A 26,419-nucleotide genomic window follows, 5' to 3' on the forward strand; every position below is an offset into this window, starting at 1 on the left:
TTAGAGCCCTTATAAATATTTGCTCTGATGTGTTGCAAAGCACTTAAACTGTTTGGGCCCTATTCACACCAAGCTCAGAAATGCTCAACAAGCCAAATCTTAATGTTTTCAATGGCCTCTGTTCACATCTGCATTTTTGTCCTTTGTAGCTGAACGCCTGTCACTCCAAAAAGTACATTATCTACTTTTCAGGCAGATTGATCCTTTTTTGGCTTCTTAGACTGCAATGGAAATGCTCCAAAACGTCCAACGTGTTTTTTTTTTTTTTTTTTTTTTTTTTTTTTAACGACCAAACAGCAGCTCTCCACCTCTAATCTCCTTGCCCTCTCCTCCTCCTAGTGCTTTCTATTGGCTAAAACAAAAACATCTGAAGATTGAATGCACATAAAATGCTTGTAATACACTTGCAAAAACTACTAAATTAAAACTCCTGAATATCACTCTGCTCAGGTGTGAATGCAGCCTCAGAGTGATGCGGTTTCCATTGCACTGGAGCAGGAACCTATTTTAATGATGGTCTTTGTGTCTGATTCTAGCTCTATCTCCGACTCACAACAAGCAGTTTAGCTGACCAAGGCAGATTTTTCTGTAACTATAAGAATTTCTTGGACAACTAAAAGCTTAATCTTCACCTTCTCTGCTTGAGTCAGAAGTTGAACAATTCCCTTTCAGAAGAGGTAAATATGGAAAACGTTAAAGACCTGGAAGCAGTGTTAGAGAAGGCCACAGAGGATTTCTCACCTCCAGACGTCAATACACTTGATGCTATGTCTTCACTCAGTATGTTTGCCAATGTAGATACTCTCACTTCTGCTGTGCACAAAAACCTTGGTATACAGTGGGAAAAAGAATCACCACCTTTAACCACTTGCCTGCAGGGCACTTTTACCCCCTTCCTGCCCAGGCCAATTTTCAGCTTTCAGTGCTGTCGCACTTTGACAATTTTGCGGTCATGCATCACTGTACCCATATGAAATTTGTATAATTTTTTTGAGACCGAACTTTCTTTTGGTGGTATTTAATCACCTCTGGGGTTTTTATTTTTTGCTAAACAAATCAAAAACTGAAAATTTTGAAGAAAAAAGTATTTTTCTTAGTTTCTGTTATAAAATTTTGTCAAGTGATTTTTCTCCTTCACTGTTGTGCGCTGAGGCTGCACTGATGGGCACTGATGAGACACTGGTAGGTGGCACTGACAGGCATCACTGATGAGCACTGAAAGGCAGCACTCATATATGGCACTGATAGGCGGCTGAGATGGGCACTAATATGTGGCATTGATGTGCACTGGTAAGCACTGATATGTGGCACTGATGGGCACTGTCAGGTGGCACTGATGGGGCTACACTGATCATCAGGGCATTGATGATCAGTGTACATGTCCCTTTTGAGGAATGCCAATTACCGGCTCTCCTCTCCTCATGAGCTGTCAGTGTGACTGCTCGTGAGGCGAGTAATTGTAGACAGCTGATCACGACAGAGCTGACGTCATCGGCTCCTTCTGCTGTTCGGTGATCCGCTGTGTTCCAGGGACACAGCGCACCACTGGAGGGGCACGCACATTTGGTTCGAGTGGGAACGAGAGAACCACCGCCCGCCCGTCATTACCTTATATGGCGGGCGGGAGGTGGTTAAAATAATCGCATTTTGTTGCTTTGCAGTCTGAAATGAAGAGACACTGTTTTTGATTTATAGAGCTGTAATTACTCAGTACAACTTATAACGTGCAAGTGAACGATATAACACCAACATGTCAGAAAAAAATTACAAAAAAAGAATCTCATAGTTGAAAAAAGGATCACCCCCTTGTGTCAGTATTTTGTTGAACCCCTTTTTGCTTTAATTCCAGCCTTTAGTCTGTTGGGATATGTCTGCTAACCAGGGTGGATTTGATTTAAATCACGATTTAAATCACTAGTCAGTAAGGCTTGATTTAAATCCTAGTTTTCTACATAAAGACTAATTCTTACTGGTATAACTTTAATATGCAGGTAGATGAAGATTTTTAGAATAACAACTTTTCATATTAGTTTTTTTATCCCCAGTTTAATAGGTTAATCATTCATATTTGGACAACTTTTCTGTTGTACTTAGGAAGGAGAAAAAGAATCATTACCTTGATAATAATTTAAATAGATTTATTCAACTGAAACAATAACATTCCAGCATATGTTATTTGCTTAAACAAACATCCATGTTTGTTAGATAATTTGGCTAAACAAAATATATATATTTTAAGAAACTTAGACTGTCAGCCCCTTCCTCCTCACACTTAGTTTCACTTTCTTCTTGTGCAGATCTATTCCACTCCAAACAATCAGAAAAATATTGTTTCGTTTCTATTCACTGAACTTCTTGAAACTTAGCACTGAAGGGGTTGATTCTGTATTCATAGGTTTGTAGAAGTTAGGATTAAGGTGTTTTTCTTAACTCTGTTCATGTTATAACATTTTTGCTGTGAAGAAGAGGCATGTGATCTCCGCTGAGTCAAATTCAGTTTTGAGAACTGTAAAAGTAAACCAAGCATCTGTGATAATATCTTGTAGGCAGAGAAACTGCCCAATAATCTTACAAAAACCTCTGGAAGAGCATGACATTGTGAATGGATTCATGGAATTTATTTACCCAAAAAATTAAACATATACAGCCTTATTCTACATAATTAAAAAACTAATCTTTATTTCATGATGGAATAACCTTTGGATGGTAATATATTTTCCTCAAAAAGCATTTTATTTTAAAAAATCCGATTTAAATAAACCAAAAAACGATTTTTTTGATTTTTTTTTAAAAAAATCATTGATTTTTATCCACCCTGCTGCTCACTTTATACATCTAATCTTTGCAATGTTTGACCATTCTTCTGTGGAGGGACGGGTTCATAGAATTCTGCTCAAACTTGTTCACGGTACCAAATTAATTAAAAAGGGGACTGTTTCAGTACTAGATCCTACCATTGAAGTCTTAAATAATTGTCTCTTTTACCAAAAAACGAATGCATTGAACCTATATGCTTGGAGCAGCTTTTGTCTGACTCATGTGCAAGAAGACTTGTCAAATACAACATTTACATTTGTGCCCAGTATTTCTTCTCTACAGTAGTTTGAAAGCTATTCCTCATGTAAGATTTATGAGACTGGCAGATGTCATTGATAGGTCAGTGACAATGTCTGGAGTCAATCCAATACTAACCACAGTGTGTATAAATAGTTCTAATGTAGCATTTGTTTTTTTCCCAGCAATTTACAGTTTATTTTTAGATCGTATTGATTTTTCCCCTAATAAAGGTATTATTGATTTGGAATACAATGTCTGTATTTTCAAACTCGACCAACAACACCGCCATATTATATCCATAGATCATCATAAGTGACTAAAGTGTACTTATGCTCATGTCAATAAGATATGTTAATAGTCTGCTGAGGTGGACAGTTAGATGAATCGAAATCTGAAATAGTCTTCCTGGCAAATGCAGTTGTAGATTCTGTACTTGCTTTAAAACGCAAACATTGGCTGCAGGAAATGCAGTATATGCAGGGCCCCATGTACCATTGCATGGATTCCATAGTGTCCCAGGAGTCCTGAGTCCTGAAACCAGGGCTTTCTCTCATCACTCACTGTTGGTTCAGAATTAAGGTGTATCTGAACCTTCACCTTGTAAAACCACCCATTCAGTTTAAAATAGAAATGCAAGGCAAAAAATTATAAATCCCATTTTTATTTTTTTTTCAGTGATCAATTAAACTCTGTTCTCAGCTGCATAAGGGATTGGGGAGGTGGGGGTGGAGAGTGCTGAAGGTGTGTCAGCAGGAGACAGACATAGCAAAACATTAATCTTCCCAGTAAATGGCTGTGCAGGGGCGGGATCAGCCCAAGTCCGACCATTGGAGAACAGGCAGGCTGTTCTCCCAGCACAGCCTGAAAACTGACCACGCTAGGAAGGATGTGCTTCTATGCCTAACATGGTCAGTTTGAAATAGGAAAGCAGGAGGACTGTCAGGTTCACCATGTATTTCACCCAAAGGATGCAATACAAAGAGAACAAGACATTTTTTAACACAAGCACATGGTATAACAGGCACATATTAACTATATGGTATGTTGGGTGTAACAAACCCTTTCAGTTGCATGGCCTCACATACCAAAAGGCATAACGTGGGAGAGGCAGGCCTAAGCTCTCTGCTCTGTTTTGGGGCTCCAAGACACTCTTGAAGACATATAGTGGATGCATGCTGGCATTTCTGAGTGGAGCTTGAGGTGAAGGCTGGTAAGGCTAGCCATACATAATGGTTTCCCATTCAGTCTGCAGGCTCAGCAAAAAAAAAAAAAATCTAACCGATTCCTCCACCCAGCGTGAACAGACAATTCTCCTGCTGTGGCTATTGTATTCAGACAGCTGGTGCCAGCAGGCACCATAACAGGCACATATTAACTATATGGTATGTTGGGTGTAACAAACCCTTTCAGTTGCATGGCCTCGCATACCAAAAGGCATAACGTGGGAGAGGCAGGCCTAAGCTCTCTGCTCTGTTTTGGGGCTCCAAGGCACTCTTGAAGACATATAGTGGATGCATGCTGACATTTCTGAGTGGGGCTTGAGGTGAAGAATGGTAAGGCTAGCCATACATAATGGTTTCCCATTCAGGCTCAGGAAAAAAAAAAAAAAATCTAACCGATTCCTCCACCCAGCGTGAACAGACAATTCTCCTGCTGTGGCTATTGTATTCAGACAGCTGGTGCCAGCAGCTGTCGGAATATATTAACAGCGCCTGCATCTGACTGGATGCAGCATCTGTTTTTCCACCTGGCACCTTTGATTTTTAATTTAACAGATGTTGGGCAGGAGGGTGCTGACAGGACCACTCAGGAAATGAATTTCCTGATAAATCGAAAATTCACTCAGCGTATGGCCAGCTTTAGTTAATGCTGAACTCCAATTAAAGTCAAAATATTCCCTTGCGGTGATATAACTATAATGATGGAACAGCTAAGGTGCTGTTTATAAATCGTTATTAAACCCACAACCAAACATGTAATATATTGCAGCTTACCAATCCTTCGATGTGGTGGCTGCATTCGTTTTCTTTTTGTAAGCTTTTTTTCCCCTCTTCACCTGGTAATCTGACCAGTAACACACATCCTGTATTAGAGTGCCTCCACTTCAAATGAAGGCGCTCAGGGCCTTTTTGAATAGCCTAATTGTTATATTTGGGGAAGGGGAGTGTTAGATGCACTAGTAGATTTAGATACACTACAAAATAGAAGACAAACTCCAGCTAACACTTTAATGGTTACAGCAAATAGATTTGTTCCTTTTGGGATAAAGGTTTTACATAAGTAAAAAGTGAATCATTGTAAGCACCCCTATCATTAGTAAATGGTTTGTCTCAACTCTGTAACTGCTACATTTGCAGGACAGCTTGTTCTGTTGAAAAAAAAACAAAAAACTTACTGGCCAGTTCACCAGGAAAAAATAAAAAGGAAATAAAGACTTAAAAAGTAAACTATTGCAACCACCAAATCTAAGAATATATAAGCTGCTATATAATGTTTTATTTTGGATTTAAAGCAGATTTAAGCTGCCCCCCCACTACTGACCAATAGGCACCCTGCAATGTTCATTCTGCTTCTGTATTGCATCTGGCTGCTTACACACTAAACATTGTATTATGAAATTGTAAAGAAATATGCATGTGTGCCCCATACCCAGAAATACCTGGCATTTTAGCAGGGCACCAATAAGTATTGAAGCAGGATGTATATATTGTATATTTTTTCTGTAGATAATTAAGACATACAGTGAAGAACAGAAGTATTTGAACACCCTGTGATTTTGCAAGTTCTCCCACTTAGAAATCATGGAGGGGTCTGAAATTCACATTGTAGGTGCATTCCCACTCTGGGAGACAGAATTTAAAAAAAATATTCAGGAAATCAAATTGTATGATTTTTAAAGAATTTATTTGTCTTGCACTGCTGAACATAAGTATTTGAACACCTGAGAAAATCAGTGTTAATATTTGGTACAGAAGCCTTTGTTTGCAATTACAGAGGTCAAACGTTTCCTGTAGTTCTTGACCAGGTTTGCACATACTGCAACAGGGATTTTGTCCCACTCCTCCACACAGATCTCCTCTAGATCTGTCAGGTTTTGGGGCTGTCGCTGAGCAACACGGAGTTTCAGCTCCCTCCAAAGATGTTCTGTTGGATTTAGGTCTGGAGACTGGCTAGGCCACTCCAGAACCTCGATATGCTTCTTACGGAGCCACTCCTTGGTTATCCCGGCTGTGTGCTTCGGGTTGTTGTCATGTTGGAAGACCCAGCCACGACCCATCTTCAATGCTTTGACTGAGGGAAGGAGGTTGTTGCTCAAAATCTCACAATAAATGGCCCCATTCATCCTCTCCTTAATACAGTGCAGTTGTCCTGTCCCCTTTGCAGAAAAGCACCCCCAAAGCATAATGTTACCATCCCCATGCTTCACAGTAGGGATGGTGTTCTTGGGATGCAACTCATCCTTCTTTTTCCTTCAAACATGACGAGTGAAGTTTAGACCAAAAAGTTCTACTTTGGTCTCATCTGACCACATGACTTTCTCCCATGCCTCCTCTGGATCATCCAGATGGTCATTGGCAAACTTGAGACGGGCCTGGATATGTGATGACTTGAGCAGGGGATCCTTCCGTGCAATACATGATTTGAAACCATGATGGCGTTGTGTTCTACTGACAGTGACCTTTGAAACTGTGGTCCCAGCTCTCTTCATGTCATTGACCAGCTCCTCCCTTGTAGTTTTGGGCTGATTCCTCACATTTCTTATCAGTGATACCCCACGAGGTGAGATCTTGCATGGAGCCCCAGTCTAAGGGAGACTGACAGTCGTTTTTAGCCTCTTCCATTTTCTAACAATTGCTTCAACAGTTGATCTATTTTCACCAAGCTGCTTGGCAATTGCCCCGTAGCCCTTTCCAGCCTTGTGATGGTCCACAATTTTGTCTCTGGTGTCTTTTGACAGCTCTTTGGTCTTGCCCATGGTAGTAGTTGGCGTCTGACTGACTGTGGGGTGGACAGGTGTCTTTAAAGAGCTCAGACAGGTGCTACTAAGTTAGATTAATGAGTGGAGTAGAGATGGACTTTTTAAAGGCACAGTAACAGGTCTTTGAGAGCCAGAATTCTTGCTGTTTCTTAGGTGTTCAAATACTTATGTTCAGCAGTGCAAGACATTCTTTAAACATCATACAATGTGATTTACTGAATTTTTTTTTCTTTTTTAATTCTGTCTCTCAGAGTGGGAATGCACCTACAATGTGAATTTCAGACCATTCCATGATTTCTAAGTGGGAGAACTTGCAAAATCGCAGGGTGTTCAAATACTTCTGTTCCTCACTGTACCAGTATTATATTAGTTATAGCAACCTTTGACAGGGCAAGACAGCTATTACTTGCCTTTCAAGGTGAACTATATATTTACATTAATGCGTCACATATAACAGTAGGACAAATATTACTATTTTCTCAAAATAATAAGATTTAACAATACTGACAATTGTCATGAGACATCCTAGAAATTTCTTATGTGGACTACTGTAATGTCTGGGTAGGGCTTCTTTGGCCAGTAGTATTCAATGTATTTCTCATGATAAAAGAATTGAGAATGTTTTTGTTTTCAGACAGGCTGAACTTCAGTCGTTTTTGTGTTTTATTAAAAGTCAGCAGCTACAAAAACTGTAACTGCTGACTTTTAATAAACAGACACTCACCTGTCCCACGATCCAGCAATGTACTCACCCGAGCCATCCCTTCTCTCCCTGGTGCTGGCATCTCAACTGTGGGCACCCAGCTGTGACAGCTTGCAGCTTCACAGCCAAGTGCCCACTGTGCATGCGCTAGTCACGCTGTGCTTCGTGAATGGTCCGGCAGTTTTCTGGGACCTGTGACGTGTCTCAGAAGACTGCAGGGGGAAGGGGGGGGGGGGGGCGGTGCTCTTCTTTAATAAACTTGCACTGAACACTGTGCACTGCTATCAAAGCAAATATGGCTGCATGCATGTAGATATAGCATTCCAGGCTATGTGCACTTTATTATTCGTATTACTATACAAGATTTCTATAGCACCAACAGTTTGCGCAGCGCTTTACAATAAAAAGGTAGCTAGTACAGTTAAAATACAATAAAATGCAATAGGGTTAAGAGGGCCCTGCTCATAAGAGCTTACAATCTAACACTTGGTTGTGTTTCTGAAATGCATACCACAGACTAATGTGTAAATAAAAGAAAATACCTGTAATAATAAGTTAATTTGCTAAATCGTTATGAACCTGCCTTTGAACTTTGCGATTCCTGCAGGAAACGGGGATAGAGTCGAGGTTGTATGAAGCAGGTTAAGGGCTCGTTCACACTAGGCTGTTTTACCAACGCTTGCCAAACGCCCCTATAGCGTTTGGCAAGCGTTGGTCCGGCATTTGTGGAGCGTTTTTTAACGCTCGGCAAACGCTCCGCAAACGCCGCATGCGCGGTTTAGTGGTGGTTGCTAGGCGTTTGCCGAGCGTTAATAACGCCCCACAAACGCCTATAATACAGTTTGAGTGGTGTTACCGCTCAGCAAACGCCCCGCAACCGCGTCACAACCGCAAACGCCGGCCGGGCGTTTGCGGAGCGGCACCATAGACGAGACTAGGAGGCTTCAAAGCCTCCTGACTCGACCAGAGGCGTCCGTTTTGCCGCGACGCAACGCAAACACTCCCGTTAGAACAGCACCATGTGCTGTAATGTGCAGAATTGGCAGAGGCGTTTGGGAAGCAGTAAAAACGCTTCCCAAACGCCTCTCTGCCGGCTGCACACAAGGCTAGTGTGAACGTAGCCTAAGGGTGTTAATAAACCCAGAAACAAATATTTAAGAAATTGCAGCTTACCAAAACCAAACCAGTTCAAACAAACTATTTCCATCACTAACACAAGTTGAGGCGAAGTTTGTGATATCATCTGCCCCTGCCTGTCTGACTTGATTTTGTTCTGGGAGCAAGATAGGAAGTCCTTGTCCCATTGGTAAAATGCAGCACTGTAGAGTGTGTGTAGCTGAGGCTACATACAATGCTGGCAGTCGCTCCATGTGTTGGTGAAATAAATCATTGGGAATCGCTTGCTCCAAATGAACAATTTAGTCTTTAGGCCAAAAACACAAATGTATTATATTTGCAATGGCTCATTCTTTAGATGTAATGACTGCTACAGTAACTTTTTTTTTTTTTAATTTTATTTTTATTTTCACCTAGCAATCCTGATAGTAACACATTTGGTGTCCTAAGGCATCATTTTTCAACCTTTTTTCAGTAAAGACACCCTTTAAGATTATATGCAGTCCTGAGGCACCCTTTAAAATTATGGACAGTCTTGAGGCACCCCATTCCAAAATGGGGTGCCTCAAGACTGTCCATAATTTTAAAAACCCGCCCCATTCTTAAGGGTGAAAAACTATTCTAATAGTTTCATGTAACGCAGCAACATCCAAACATGTAGGACACGCAACATTAGAGGGGATTTATTTTTCCAAAGCAATTACACTTTTGCACACTGGTACTGACTAGTATTCCAGGGTTTCTCATCTCCCTCAGTTTTTCTCCATCACTGAGCTAATGTGACCCCAGCACTGATGGAGAGGGGCAGGGGAGGGTCAAACTAGGATGCTGTGCAGGCAACTGACATCCTCCTTATCAACTGATGTCATGTGTTGTCAGGATGCCGGCGGCTAGAAGGTCGTAATGGTGCACAATGAAAATCTGTGGCTTTATGTAACTAAACAGCAGGCTTGTTCCAACCCGCTGGCTTGTACACAAGTTTTGGGCAATTTTTAGACATTTTGCCAAGGCACCCCTGAAGAAACTTCAAGGCACCTCAGGGTGCCTGGGCACCCTGGTTGAGAAAAGCTGTCCTAAGGTGACAACACTCACTGACTGAATTGTATCTGTGGACAAGCTCTTCTCCTGATTTGGATAACAAACACTTCCACCTCTTCACATTTTAATTACACATAACTGAGTTATTTTGTAGTTCACAGAGGATATCTAGGAAAGCCTATGTTTTTTTTTTTTTTGTCAAATGGGCCCTTGATAGAGGCTACAGGTGAGCAATAAGCACATATTGCATCAGGAAACCAGCAGAGAGAAATGCCATGCAGCCAGCGCTGGAGCGCAAGCATGTTTATTTGAAGTGGTTGCAAAAAGGCTGCAGTTGATAAGCGGTGCTAATATGCAAGCAAGTATTAAAAAAGGAAGAATACATCGTGGAGACACTGTGCTTTAAAAAAATGATCAGTGGGTTTCTATTTTTTATCCTTCCTTCTGACTGCGTTCACTTGGTAAGTGAATTGGGTTGCTTTGGGTTTGTGTATCATATCGCTTTACTGGAAATGTTAAATAATGTATAATATTTTTTAAAAGATGTTGAAATCGGCAGTGTCCAGAAACGACATACACATCTGTCTCTTTGCTCGTTCGTTTTGCCTTTAACGATTCTCTGGTTGTAAAGGCAGAACGTTTGAACATTTATTTGCAAGGCAAAGACAGCAGACATGACTGGCAGTAATGAGTCGTGTCGGATGGAGCAGCATCAGTTGCAGCTTGTGTGTCAGCATGAGCCAGTGTGCGCTCACTGCTTCTCAGTTACAGTTGCTTAAAGGAAACGAAGGGGGAGGGATGAGAGAAACTCTGTATCGCTAGATATCCAGATTTCTGTTTGTGCAGTCACATGATCTGCTCATACCTTCACTAGTCAACTTGTTGTTTTTGATGCTCTAATCTGAGGCTGTGTTGCTGCTAAGGTTCCCAAGATATAGACGAAGAAATAGAGGGAAATGAATATTCATTGTAACCGTATGCCGAGGAAAGTCTCTGTTGTGAGTAACCTGTGTTTCCCAGAGATCAGACGTTGTTTCTGTTTCCCTTGTACAGTATTGCTGCAGCATGGAGCAGACCCCAGCATCCGAAACACCGATGGCAAATCAGCCCTGGACTTGGCTGATCCATCAGCAAAAGCTGTCCTTACAGGTAGGATATGTTCTGCTTCTCTTTTATAAACCAGCTTCTAGTTTTTTTTTTTTTCCCTGTCTTTTTTTTTTTTTTTTCCTTACTCTTTTCACTTTGTCTTTCTCCTTTGTTTTCCACAATATGTATGCTTGTGTTGCTTTCTGATGAGTAGTTTAGTATTTGAGACTTGTGTGTTAAAGAAATCATTTTCTCTAAATACATCATTTTGCATAGACCTGTAAATAGGAGAATGCAACTGCTTTAGAAGAGCAGGACTTCTTTGCCTGTCATAGTATATTTATATTTCTAGTCTCCGTTAGGCTGTATTAAGCAAGTTGTGTCCAGCACATATTTTCAGCAAGCAGCTCCAAAAGTACCTACATTATCCCTGTTTCTTTCTTGGTGGGTATGGTTATCTTACTCCTTCCCTAAAGAATATAAAACTAAACTGATAGGACAGATCTGGACTAGCAACATCGATTACAGCGCTTTTTTTTAATGTCTCTGTTAGTATTTTAGTTTGGCCTGCACATTTCAGGTTTAGGTCTGCTGTTGAATAAAATGAGCAGAACCTTTTTCCCTATTCCCAGCAATTTGTCACCAAGGATTTCAAAAGCATATTAGAAAGTGAACAAAGCAGTCATGATATGCTGCATGGCCTGAGGGAAAAGACGACAAATGTATTTTTCTGAACAGACAGTCTTGTAACATTCTGCATTTCATTGTGTAGGATACTAGAATGTTGGTGGTTCATATGCTTCTTCCTGCTATTGGTTGTGATAAATAGCAGCAATTGTGCTGCCACCTACAGTGGTTAATGTGGCAGCATGGAAAAACTTCTCCACAGCAGAGCATATTTTATGGCTATACAGGACAGCTGAAAGGTGACTGCACAGTAATTGCTAAACACATCTTTTTAAACAGTAGGGTGATGGATGCGTGCCTGGAAAAGGTAGAGGACATTCTGTGCACAGACATTTTTCTTTTTTGCTAGTTTACTCACATCTGTTTTCCATTCTTAAGAAAGGGTCAACAGAGTATTTTAAGCAGGTTTCTTAGTTGTTACCCTCTAGGCGTTCAGCTCTGAGATCCCAAATAGGGCTACTAATCTGTATAGATCTTGTAAATTCTCCCACTGTTTGTGTACTTTCTTGTGGGTGCTTCAGTTTTATCTGCAGTTTTAAAATACATATACAGGTAGGTTTACTATCTTTTGTTAGAAATACACTGAGATCCATGTGTGTATATCTGTAGTAATAGTACTGATGTGAAAAGTCTATGCATTGATGTGCTGTGAAATTTGATGGAGTGGAAACTGCATCTATTCAATATATTCCCCTGCCACGTTTTTTACACTTATCCCAGTGTTTAACTAATTCCTGGGAAGCTTTGGCATAGAAAGATTTATCAGTACGCCTGAACCATCCTAGGACATCAGTGCTGCTCTGAAGGGTCCAAACAGGTGGAATTTGCAATTTTACAACCGGCTATGCATCACTTTATTTAGGATCAGGAATTCCAAGCGCTGAATGTTCACTGGAATGACTGCTGTGGGCTGGGAACCACTACGGCCGGAACTGTCACTGACATACATATGGCCATCTTTGAAATGTTTAAACCATTGAAATGTCCTACTGCGGCTGAACGTCTTATCACTGTACTGTGCTTGAAGTCTTCTGTGGATATCCGCAGGTTTTACACTTTCATTCACAAGAAACTTCATCACCACTCGCTGTTTCATGCATGCACGAACACTGTTGTCTGCCATCTTGATTAAACATCTCTGGACTAGTCCGCGAGATATGTGCCACCTATCTATAATAGGACACGCTTGCCACTTACTACTGCGTGTAGTGCTAGCATCCCTTTTTATACCTGTAAAATTAAAAGTCCCGGTTTGACTTAAACACCCCTCATACATAATCTAAACCTGTCTCGGGAGTTTTAGATGTCTGATACATCTTTTTAATTACTCATTGTTTTACATGCACACTTAAAGCGGAACTTCGCGCTTTCAATCAACATGGACTATTTTTAATAATTATACTGCTAGCATTAGTAAATAGGAAAGTATATCATATTTGTTTGTTTTAAACTTTTGTTTTTACATTTCTTCAGTTACGACCTGGTTACCAGGCCTAGGCAAATGATGTCAACATTCCAGCAAGCTTCAGGAGGAGAGGATGGGCTTTCTAAGCTTAGCACACACCTCTGCCTACATGCCTCTGCTAAGGACAGATAGATTCCAGGAAGTAAATGCTACATGAATCATCTGCCCTAATCATCTGCCCCTAAGTGCAGTATTGACAATTTATTTAGTATACAATAGATAAATTGCACTTACAAGATACATAGTTAAAGACTCATCCTGTGGTGTAATAAGATCCAGGTGGGACATCCACCCGTTCAGAAGCAAACTCTCTCTCTAGGATCAGGAAGTAGAGCCCAAGATGTGCCTGTGCATCAAAATGAGGTTGGAGAGCAGAGTTGGATGTAGGAGGTGAAGGGGGCGGTAACGTGTTTTGGAACATGCTCAGTAGGCTCCTTCAGACCTCCAAAAAGGTTGTGAAAGGCTGATGTATAGGAATGTATGAAAACTCAATACAAACAAAGGTTTATGAATAGCTTATGCAAAATTGGGATTTTAGGCAGACAAAATTGCAGTTATAAGTAGATTCTAATATAGTATACAGTTCTATATAATGTATACATAAATATACTGTTAAATACACTTGAATTTTTTGTGGGGAAAAAATTATTAAATGCACATTTTCTGCAGGTAAAAAAAATGTACATGTAGTATTTTTTCTCACAGCAGCCTGCAAAGCATTGCACCCAGGATCAGTGGATCACAGATGTAATGACAGGCTCCTGCAGACACTTTCTCCAACTCTCTGCCATACCCCTGTACAGACTTTTAGTTACTGAGCAGGAAGAAGTGTCCGTAAACTGCGAGTGTGCTAATTACTGCAGTCATGGTCCATTGATAACTAAAAGTGTGACTGCCACGGTGGAATATGGGACTTGTAGTTTTTGTTTTCAGAACTCTGTGAGTTACTGATGCGTCTGTATGGGCAGAGCCTCGCACAGCCACTCCAATTGTAAATGTGACAGCGTTTACAGGGTGGAAGAATCCCCACATGCTGTCACGTGGGTAGGGAGTGTGGTAACTCCAGGTAAGTGGGTGCTTAGGAACGTTACATGTTGTACCCTAAATAAAGGGTGTAACATGTTTCTGAAGGTGAACTTGGCCTTTAAATTTTCTTTGGCATTATTGATTCATTGATGTCATTAGCAATAAATTTAAATTTGTTTGGAAAGCCATTCAAGTAGCAGGTCTGACTGAATTTTGAACAAAATTAGTGGACTCAACGATGGCATCATTGAGTGCTCTAGTGAACAATTTTTGTGAATTTTGTACAAATGTTAAAAAAAAAAAGTGTATGAATAGCTTTAGGCTTCATTCACAGGTGCATTTGGGACTGGCTAGGATTTCCTGTGGGTATGTAAACATAGCATAATTTCTTATGGCATATAAAATTTAAGAAAAGAAAAAGAGAAACGTAAAAAAAATAAAAAAACGATGTATAGACGTAGGGCAGTCACAGATAATGTAACACTAAATATAAGGACCAATTATTAGGAACTGGGCTAGCTCCTAACAATAGCACATACAATCACTTCAAAAACAGTTCACTGAAAAAGTATACACTGTAGACATTCTCCTCCTGTTCAAACAACTCAGAGAAAATAGACTGTATTAAAAGAGAAGTATGGCAAAGCTGAAGCGGGGAATTGCCTGATGTGGTGGATGTCAAATCTGTCACTTGAACTGGGCTGATCCTTCCTTCAGCTGAACTGCTCAATTCTTAACATGACAGCTTGTTGGGCTGGAGAGGGGTGCTGAGGACAGTTGCAGCACAAGGAAATTGAACTCGAAGAAAGTGTTGACTTCCAATTTGTGTCCTGGAACTGATAGTGATTTATCTTTCCCTTCTATGGTGGACAGACCTTATCAAGGGTCTCCTGGTCAGGATACAGTCCAACAAAGCCATGATGGTGGCTTACTTAAACCACCAGGGAGGCACAAGACGTCACATAGCTCGGCAGGGGACAGATCTCATCTTAACTTGGAAGGAGACAAATGTTCTGGCCATATCTGCCATGCACACTCCGGAGAGTGGAAAATTGGCATGCACTCTTTCTAAGACGAAAGGAACTGATGCTGGGGGAATGATCTCTACATTTTGTGGAGATCTGTTGTTGCTGGGGCTCTGGATGTGGACCTACTGGTATCCAGGTTCAACAGGAAACTGGATGTTTTTTGTGTTCTGAACAGGGGATCCTTTATTGCTTGTGGTAGATACTCTGGGGAGTGCATGGGATCATTTCCATCTGATTTTTCTGCTCCCCTTCAGTTGTTACCTTGTCTGCTTTGCAAGATTAAGGTGGAATAGGCTACAGTGATAGTCATGTGGCCCAAAATTGGCTATGAAAGGCTTAGTTCTTGACTGTGTTGGTGGAACTGCCATGGCCTCTTTTGAATTGCAAGGTCCCTTTTACCACTCATTCTGTTTTTAACAGCATGGGTGTTGAGGCCCAGGTCCTAAGGGAAAGGGGCGTCTTGGAATTGGTGATTCCTACGGTACTTAAAGTGGAACTGCACTGCTTATGAGCGCCATAAACAAAAGCTATTTATTCATTGTTAATATTCAAAGCAAACTCATCCATCCACCCACCCATGTCTTCATGCTTTGTTTTGCTGGGAAATCATTTTGAAAAACACCCTCTGGCATTTCTGGAAGAGGCCATCTTGAGTAAAGGCAGATGATTAAAGTAGCATTTACTTCCTGGAATCTATCTGCCCTTAGCTCAGGCATTAGCGGAGCTGAGAACCCCCCCTCACTTCCTAAAGACTACTGGGATGTATGACATCATTTGCCTAGGCATGGAAACCAGGAAGTAACTGAAGAAATGTAAAAAAAGATTAAAACAAGTTAATATGATATACTTTTCTATCCATTTACTAATGCTAGTAGCATAAGGATTAAAAATAATCCATGTTGGTTGAAAGAGTGACTTTCCACTTTAAGGGAAGAAAGGCTACTTCTCGTAAGGTATACTGTTGTGCCTGGAAGGCATATTTCTGTTGGTGTAAACAGAGAGGCTTCTACCCCCACCATTGGCCTTGGCCATTCTGTCCCATAGCCACTCCCTTTTTTTGAAGGAATCTCTCACATAACTGTCTCATCAGATGTCAGTGACATCGTAGGACCTTCCCTTGATACTTTGATAAGACTAAAATAACAGAAAATCCCCCTGGGACTTAAAAGGCAGAAAAAATGTATATGGAGTAGAGTTATCTTTAAAGACAAATGTAATTCTTTATTAATAAACGTATCTTGTTTGTAAAAGAAGGGGGATCACATTCGTCCATAAAACCATATAAACCGTGTGAATCACTAGATCAGCAATGGGCAAACTGCAGGCCGTATACGGCCCGGCGGACCTTTTAATCCGGCCCGCGGAGCGTGATACTGTCAGGATGGCTGTCAGGATGTGTGTAGGCGGGACAGCGTGACGAACGTGAGGGGAGCTAGGCTCCTCTCACAGTCCGCCCTGAAGACCGGAACGGCGCGGGAACACGGCGAGAGGAACACGCGGAGCAAAGGTAAGTAAATTGACACAGGGGAATATGGGGGATGAATTACTATATGGGGGATGAATTACTATAGGGGGGATGAATTACTATAGGGGGGATGAATTACTATAGGGGGGATGAATTACTATAGGGGGGATGAATTACTATATGGGGGATGAATTACTATGGGGGATGAATTACTATATCTACTCTTGGTCCGGCCCCTGGGTCCAATATATGAACCCATTGCGGCCCTCAAGTCAAAAAGTTTGCCTACCCCTGCACTAGATAGTATTGCGTACAATCAAATAATGATACAGAGTACATATACCCTGAGTAAAAAAGACACACCTACAAAAAACTGCCAAAGGGAATGTAGCTTGGTCAGTCGAGGTGGTCTTCAAATATAGCCCGACATGTTTCAGAAATCATTCTTTGTTAAGGGGAAATATTAGGTATATCGATACTACAATGTAATAAATACAACATCAGTGTAATACTAAAGCAGCTTGGAAAGAGAGGTTTTTTTGGTACATACTGTATATAGTGAGAGCGGATAATAGCATGTATATGCTTCCCTTGTAATATCGTTAACATTCACTTACATCTTCTGCATGTTTAGTCTCTTGGTACTTTCAGTCTTACAAAAGCCATATTTTGAAGTGATCTGGGATCCCTTTGTGGATTTTATCCAGAAGGCGCTTTTCTTGTGGCTGTTACCTCCACCAAAGAGGTTACCTTTCTGGCTGCTCTATCCTGTAGGTAACCCCTTTTATTGTTTCGTAAGCGCAAATAGTTCAAATTCTTCATTTATACAAAAGGTGATGTCTGGTTTCCATATACCGTAAATGATGATATATCGCCCTCCCTATGTCCTTTTTCTAAAGGATCAACTGACAGTTCTCCACTGTTTGGATGTGGTGCAAGCTTACATTGTGGCCACTGCCTCAATCAGAAGATCTGTTCCAGTCTGTTTTGACTAGTGGGGCCAAATGGGGTTCTGCTGCTTTGTGATCCATGATTGCAAGGTGGATTTGCCAGGTCAGAAAGAAGCCGTTAAAGTATATGTAAACACTCACCTTGTAAAACAACCCATTCCGTGCCATAGAAATAAAAGGCAAAACATTTGTGTGCTCACACACCAGAGAATTCACACAAAGGGAACAGGATACTTTTTTACATGGTACAGTTGGTACAAATCTGGAATATGAAATGTTGGGTTTACATACTTTTTAATGCATAATTTTTTGGGGTCTCTGATTCAATGCACCTGGTATACCACATTTTTAAAGTGTATTTTCAGCCAAATTGGGATAACACCTACTTTATATTTGTTACATGTTCTCATTTACACTGCACAATCCCCAAAAAATAATTTTTGCCCTCTACTTGCTCTTTTCAGGAAACTGAAGTTTTCCTCCGCTATGCAAATGTGGCAGGGGGAGTTTAAAAGAAATATACCCTCCTATTCTTTACTGCCAAGGATTCTGTCATCTTAGCTACTGTTTCAGCCACAGTTGCCACGGTGCTGCACATGTGATCAGTTATGACACCAGCCATTTGATGGCTTAACATTTTGGTTGCGAGCACAAGGAACTACGAGAGTTTTCATTCACGCTATGCCGTGAAAGTAACTGTTTTGGGAAACCGTTAAATTATTGGGTTTATTAGGTTTTAAAGCAGAACTAAAGTCACAATTTTATTTTACCTCCTCAACAGTCTGATGTCTGCAGGAGGTCCCTCACGGGCATCTTCTATCTAGCGTCTTCCAAGTGCTGGTCTTTGGCCATTTTGATTGGCTGATCTGAGATGACGTAATTCCTGCACACAGGGACTGTGCTGTTTGTAATTGTGAGTTTCGTTTCACTTTGTTTCCTAAAGTCAGTTGTGGTAAAGTTAAAAAGATGTTTTTTTTTTTTTTTTAACCTTAATATATTATTTGCATTAAGGTAAAACACTTTCTTTACATGTAGTTCCCATGTATCTTCCCCCCCCCCTGAATAATTACCTGGGCCCAATCTCAGCCTAGTGCTGTGTACGTCTGCAGCAGCTCTTCTCCCCTCTCCTGCCTCTCACAGGCTTGGCTGTTAGTGAAAATCTGAGAGCGGGGGGGGGGGGGGGGGGGGAAGAGGGGAGGTTGAGTCTGTGTGTCTGAATAGATGCAAACAGCCTGTTTTGGGAGCACAGAGGTGCGGCTTCCTATGGTGGGCACTCTGCAGTGGGGGGAAGCCAGGAGTACCAGAAGGGACCCCAAAAGAAGAGGATCGGTGCTGCTCTGTGCAAAACCATTGCACAGTGCAGGTAATATGACACATTGGTTATTTTAATGAAAAAAAATAAATAGAAGCTCTGCAGTCACTTTAACATTTTCTATACTGTGATGGCAGATCTCATTATCAGTTGTAAACTAGACATAAGCACTGTCTAACAAAGGGGTAAAGGTCTAGAAGCTGGGTTTCTCCATTGTACACTATATTTCCAAACGTATTGGGACGCCTGCCTTTACACGCACATGAACTTTAATGGCATCCCAGTCTTGGTCCGTAGGGTTCAATATTGAGTTGGCCCACCCTTTGCAGCTATAACGGCTTCAACTCTTCTGGGAAGGCTGTGCACAATGTTTAGGAGTGTGGCTATGGAAATGTTTGACCATTCTTCCAGAAGTGCATTTGTGAGGTCAGGCACTGATGTCTGATGAGAAGGCTGCTTTAATTCATCCCAAAGGTGTTCTATTGGGTGGAGGTCAGGACTCATGTTCCACCCCAAACTCTCTCATTCATGTCTTTATGGACCTTGCTTTGTGCATTGGTGCGCAGTCATGTTGAAACAGGAAGGGGCCATCCCCAAACTGTTCACACAAAGTTGGCAGCATGAAATTGTCCAAAATGTCTTGGTATGCTGACACCTTAAAATTTCCCTTCACTGGAACTAAGGGGCCAAGCCCAACCCCTAAAAAAACAACCCCACACCATAATCCCCCCTCCACCAAACTTTACACTTGGCACAATGCAGTTAGCCAAGTACTGTTCTCCTGGCATCTGCCAAACCCAGACACGACCATCAGATTGACAGAGAAATGTGATTTGTCACTCCAGAGAACGTCTCCACTGCTGTAGATTCCAGTGGTGGCGTGCTTTACACCACTGTATGCTTTTGCATTGTACTAGATGATGTAAGGCTTGGTTGCAGCTGTTCGGTCATGGAAACCCATTCCATGAAGCTCTCTCTGCACTGTTGTGCTAATCTGAAGGCCACACAAAGTTTGGAGGTCTTTAGCTATTGACTCTGCAAACAGTTGGTGACTTCTGCACGCTTCAGCATGCACTGACCCCGCTCTGTCCTTTTACGTGGCCTACCACTTTGTCCTTAATTTGCATGTCACCATGCATGTGAATATTTAAGCTACTGGCCCATTTAAAAAAAAAAAAAAGTGTTTAAATGTACCCAAAAATCCACTACTAATATTTTCTGCAGTTAGGGAAAAGGGGGGAGTGTGTTATGGCTTCAGGTGTAGACAGAACTAAATATATATATATATATATATATATATATATATATATATATATATATATATATATATATGAGACTGCAGAGTGGGTGAAGGAAATGGTGTATGTTCATCCCCCAATATGTTTTGCCATATTTTTAGTTGCTGCAAATAATGTAACTTTCTGTAAATGTGATATAGTGTTTGTGGTTCCCCTCAATACCAGAACAATGATCCTTGTTTTTCGCTGCACACTTTGTTGAAAAACAGGTGTTAATTTTTTTTTTTCCTAATTCATGGCACGGGTAGGCTTCTTACTATCAACATAACTCGATTTTAAGTGGCTTGCTTTCAATTACTGTCAGGAGTACAATTGATTTTGCTCCCAAGCGCCCATAGGATTGATGGGGTTGGTTTGAAAAGCTGCATTGTTGACATCCAAGCAATTAAGTGTGGGTAGTCTGTAAAGCTGCACAAAAGATTGGCATTCACTTTCATTGTGTCCTGTGATTATCTGTTTTAGATAATGGCTAACTGGCAGCCATGTTTGATAACTCTAGACTGCAGGATTTTTATGGATTGAGAACTAAAAAGAGCATTCCTAGATTTGTCAGAGTAACTTGTATAAGAATTCAGTAGATTTCTACAGCTCAAATGTTTTATTCAAAAATAGACATGGGTCGTCTTTTTTTTTCTTTTTGTGCATTTACAGTTGTGTCCAAAATTATTCAACCCCCACTGAAATTGAGTGTTTTGGCCAGTTTGACATTGCTTTTGATCATTCAGTCATCTTGCTTACATTTACATTAAAGAGGCACTTGTAGGTCAGACAAATATAACATAACAGTTATAATGAAATAACCACAAATGTCTTTTCTGTGCTCACAGCATTATCAGTTTTATTCAACCCCCAAGTGACATTCAATCTTAGTACTTAGTACAGCATCCTTTTACAGTTATAACAGCTTTTAAACGTGAAGCATAGCTTGACACAAGTGTCTTGCAGCGATCTACGGGTATCTTCGCCCATTCTTCATGGGCAAAGGCCTCCAGTTCAGTCACATTCTTAGGCTTGCGCACTGCAACTGCTTTCTTTAAGTCCCACCAGAGGTTCTCAATCGGATTTAAGTCTGGTGACTGCGATGGCCACTCCAAAATGTTCCAGCCTTTCCTCTGCAACCATGCTCTAGTGGACTTGGAGGTATGCTTGGGATCATTGTCCTGTTGAAAGGTCCAACGTCTCCCAAGCCTCAGGTGTGTGACGGACTGCATCACGTTTCCATCCAATATCTCCTGGTACTGAAGAGAATTCATGGTACCTTGCACACGCTGAAGCTTCCCTGTACCTGCAGAAGCAAAACAGCCCCAAAGCATGATTGACCCTCCACCATGCTTCACAGTAGGCAAGGTGTTCTTTTCATCATAGGCCTTGTTCTTCCTCCTCCAAACATAGCGTTGATCCATGGGCCCAAACAGTTCTAATTTTGTTTCATCAGTCCACAGAACACTATCCCACAACTTTTGTGGTTTGTCCACATGGCTTTTGGCATACTGCAGTCGACTCTTCTTATTCTTTGGAGACAGCAAGGGGGTACGCCTGGGAGTTCTGGCACGGAGGCCTTCATTACGCAGTGTGCGTCTTATTGTCTGGGCTGAAACTTCTGTACCCACATCTGACAAATCTTTTCTCAGTTCCTCAGCAGTCACACGGGGACTTCTCTCCACTCTACGCTTCAGGTAGCGCACAGCAGTCGAAGTCAGCATCTTCTTTCTGCCACGACCAGGTAGCGTTTCAACAGTGCCCTTTGCCTTGAATTTGCGAATGATGCTTCCTAAGGTGTCTCTTGGTATGTTTAACATCTTTGCAATCTTCTTATAGCCATTGCCCTTCCTGTGAAGAGAAATCACCTCTTCTCTTGTCTTCCTGGACCATTCTCTTGCCTTCACCATGTTTGTAACCACACCAGTAAATGTCTAGAAGGAGCTGAGTATCACAGTCATTTTAAAGCTGCCTAATTGGTGCTTATTATGCTTGATTGCTGCTCGGTGACATCCACAGGTGTTTTCAATACCTGATGGAAAGCACCTGTATGAACCTCTGTTCTTCAGAGTGGTAGTCTTTAAGGGGTTGAATAATTGTGGCAATGAAGAAACCACATAAGAACCATTTACTACTGTATTACATAAACAATTGATGTCATTTTAGTTGCATTTGGGTAGTTACAACGTCCTTGTAGGATTTGATTCTGAATACAATTCCAAATGTACACTATAGTCCCTAAACCCCTTTACAGCATTGGGGGTTGAATAATTTTGGACACAACTGTATTTTTACAAAACCCTGAATTAGCCTAAAGCAGAGTTTTGCTGATCCTCTCCCTCCCCCTCCTCTTGTACTTTTGAATTTTTTTTTTTTGTGTGTGGGGGTACCTAGTTTTCTCAGATACCTGCTCCACATTCTGCCTAGGTGTCCCAGGGGATGTTCCACCCCCCCCCCCCCCGGTAACCTCCTGGGCACATGTCAGGAGCAGTCACAGAGCACAGAATGGCTGGTGCATACTCAGCCAGCTGTAGAGCCACAAGGAGTCACAGCTGGCTTCCCACAGTCATGGGACCTGAAAACTGGCAAAAAAACTAGCCTGGATGAGGACACTTTTGGATCCCTGGGTAGGTGAGTGTCATGTGCATTTGCTGTGATTTAGTTTCGAAGGCAGATTTGCAGCCATTTAATTAATTTAGTTTTATAGACATTTCTTATGGTTTGTTTAATTGTGCTGACTTTCATTCATTTTTTAATTTTAAGTTATGGCAATAATGGCACTGGCTTACCATATACCTCAGGCTGGTTTAGCCTGTACCCTTTGTTGTGGCTTGGAAGATTTATTCATACATTTGTCAATTGCAGTTGGGTTTTAAAATGAATTTTATTAGGTTTTAAACTTTTTTTTTTTTTTTTTTACAGGAAGTACTGTATTTTGCAATACTTGCATGTATGTAAGCTTAAACCTGCTCCCACCCCTATTCTAATATACTAACTACCATTTAAAAAGATATGTATGCTTACCTAACCTAAGGATGCATGAAAACATGAAAAACAAACTGACGCGTTTCGAGGTTACGCCGAGGAAGAGGCGTAGCCTCGAATAGAGTCAACCATTTGGAGGTCTATAGTCTCCTACAAGACACCTTCCAGGTAGATTGGACCATGCTGTATTTCTTATGATGTGCTTTTGATTTTTATCCCTTTGTGAGTATATCATTTTTTCTACAATAAACCAATTTTTTAAAGGTAATACACTAGGCTCGTACGCCCTCTGTTTGTTTCCTTGCATGCAGTTCATTTTGATTCCCCTGGTCTGTTGAGGGCAGCAAGACGTGCATTCCATAGGCAACCTATGTGTGGTTACAGTTACTGTGGCGTTCATTGTCCAGTGCAGGAGTTGAGGCATCTGCTCGTTTTTCTTCAAGTCTAACCTAAGGATGCTCTGGTCTGGTCACATGAACTCCCAGTGGCTGTCTTCAGGGAAGAGGAGAGACAGCATTGACTTACTATGGGGCATCCGTTGTCTGCTGTCCCTTCTCTCCCCTGAAGCCAGCACTGGAGACCAATCTTTCTTTTACAGGGTAGTCAGTAAAGGGCTTAGAATAGGAGTAGGTTTAAGCTAAGTTATGTTTTGAATGAACTTCTACTTTAACATACCAGTTCAGAAAAAAATTATTGTAATGGGGGGGGGGGGCAAGCTTCAAGTATTGCTGCTTTCTGAAAAGCTTGTCTGAAGCGATGACCAGCAATCCTGCTTTTGGATCTCTCTTGTTACTCGAAGCTTGTTAAAGTGAACCTTCTTCCCTTTCACTTATATTCACATCAGCATTCATCTCTGCATGTTGATATGATGTAATATTACTTTTTGAAATAAACATGTTTTGCTTTAAATTAAATGAAGGAAACCTTGTTTAAGTGGAGAGGGATTAGAACACCTGTCGGGTTTTTATTGTTGTCTATGTTCCTGTTAGGGAAATTCACCCTATTTGTTCAATTTACCCTTTTCACTGAGAGTGAAATTAAATAAATGTCCAAATTTTGGGTTGTCGCCAAACAGCAATAGAGGGGAAATCTTACAAAGGGAACTTAAATCATCTATCACATGATCTAATTAAATACGTGTTCAAGCAGGATCCGTGGTTTTTTTTTTTTTTTTCTCCGCTGTTATGTAGAAATGGAATGCTTCTTCATTCACCACGTGTAATGTGTTCTAACCAATGTGTTCACTTCCACCAGTTGTGCTCTCACCTTATGTATATGACCAAACCACTAAGTAAGGTCATATATAGCATGTGTCCCTTAATTGGACTGTAGTGAGATGGTAATGCTGTTCAGTGGGTCTGGGTCTCCTTCACTGTCCTAGTAATCCTCCTCTATATACAGAGCAGAGGACACCACTACACCATCTGACAGCTGCCATCTCTGCACAGGGAGGTCGATAGTTCCGCCTGTTTTAAGTCTCCACCATTTTCCATCTTTTCCAGATATAATCCAGCTATCCAACCCGAGATTACATAAGTACAATTTGTAAATATTCTTTACCAGAAGTGCAAAACAGTATATACTGGTTATATGCATAAGGTGAGAGCACAACTGGTGGAGGTGCACACATATTAGTTAGAACACATTACACGTGGTGAACTAAGAAGCATTCCATTTCTACATAACAGCGGAGAAAAAAAAAACACGGATCCTGCATGGACACTTAGATCATGTGATTGATAGATTATTTAAATTGTCTATTGATAGTGCAGCACACACTACATTGTTTTTTTAATTATAATTAACACATTTGTATGTTTATGGTGTGAGTGATTCACAAATATGTACACAGTATTTATATTGTTTATATTATTATTTGGTATTTGCACCACAGAATAGCTGCTCACAAGATTTTTTTCTATAAATCTTACAAAGGGGTTGCCAGTTCTGGTAACCCTGGTGACAACAAGGAATTCCTTCACTTTGGCGGGATTTCCTCTCAATTCGTATTTTGATTATGAAACATGAAGTGAAAAGAAATCACCGCAGAAAAACCCGATGGGTTTTAACCTTGTCTATACCATATTCAATGTGGGAAAAAATGTTTGCATTCAATTCTATTTTAACTTGCAATTACTGGTTTTCCACTTCCGCGCCGAGTAAGGTACTAATGATGTAACCCTGGCCTCACAACTGTATCCTGGGAAGGTCTTGTCACATAATCCAAGAGACACATCCAGAGTTCAAGGCAGAGTTCCAGGAAGTAAATGGAGCTGGATTCATCTGCCTTTAGTTAAAATGGCCACCCGTAAGCAGATTGAGGAGGAAAGTAGAAATATGGTATGCAAAGACTAAAAAGCTTTCTGTTGTCTAAAACGGTGTCTCTAAAGCTTTTTACCTTCGAAGAACCCCTGGAAAACATTTGAAATCTTGGGGAACCCCTGAGATAATGTTCAGATCTACAGCTCACGGAACACTGGTGTGATCAGCAAGCTGTGATATAACAGTTATTTTAAGAAATGGCATTAAATAATAGAAAAAATATTTAAACATACCTGTTCATGTGAACCTTTTTGTGCTGTTTTTTTTTTTCTGCACAGTTGCTCAATTCTGGTTTTAACTTGAGATAAGCAGTGTACACGGGGCAGTAAGACAGAGAACAGGAGGTGTCAGGAGGACACAACACGGGGGGGGGGGAGAGCAGGGAACATTATTGGGCACACCAGGGCACATCACATGGAGGGCAGATTATGGGGCACAATAGGGTATATTACATGGGGGGCAGCAGGACACAATATGGGGCACACAGCAGAACATGGGGGCACATCATAAGGAATACAGCAGAACATGGGGCACACAGCAGAACATGAGGTACATCATGGGGCACATCACAGGACACACCAGAACATGGGGCTCACAACAAGTCATGGGGCACACAGCAGGGCATGGGGACATGACGGAGCTTACAGCAGGGCATGGGGCACATCATGGGGCACATCATGGGGAACTCGGCAGAACATGGGCCACATCTAGGGGCTCGCAGAAGGGTACAAGGCACTCAGTACGGTTCAGGGCACACAGCAGGTTACAAAAACACACAGCAGGGTACGGGATACCGGGCACACAGAGGGGTACAGGGCACACTGCATTTGAAGGAAACTTCACACCTGCTGAGTAGTGCAGGAAGCGACTGCAGTAAGATCTCTCTCATAGAACGATACTCCCTGCTGGCCCCTGCTTTCCTC

The 26,419-nt window shown here is 41.3% G+C and overlaps 1 protein-coding gene across 2 annotated transcripts in view; it reads left to right on the plus strand.

The window, feature by feature from the left end:
* TNKS (tankyrase) overlaps positions 1 to 26,419 on the plus strand; it is a 281,917-nt gene that overhangs the window by 61,036 nt on the left and 194,462 nt on the right. For both annotated transcript variants that reach the window (XM_089670593.1, XM_089670594.1), the window contains exon 3: positions 10,947 to 11,042. In XM_089670593.1, coding sequence (XP_089526719.1) covers positions 10,947 to 11,042 — 96 coding nt within the window. The remainder of the gene's footprint in view (positions 1 to 10,946; positions 11,043 to 26,419) is intronic.

The sequence above is a fragment of the Staurois parvus genome, unplaced genomic scaffold (genome assembly GCF_062004578.1).
Source record: "Staurois parvus isolate SC_StPar_1 unplaced genomic scaffold, SC_StPar_1.0 ptg000091l, whole genome shotgun sequence".
Classification (NCBI taxonomy): domain Eukaryota; kingdom Metazoa; phylum Chordata; class Amphibia; order Anura; family Ranidae; genus Staurois; species Staurois parvus.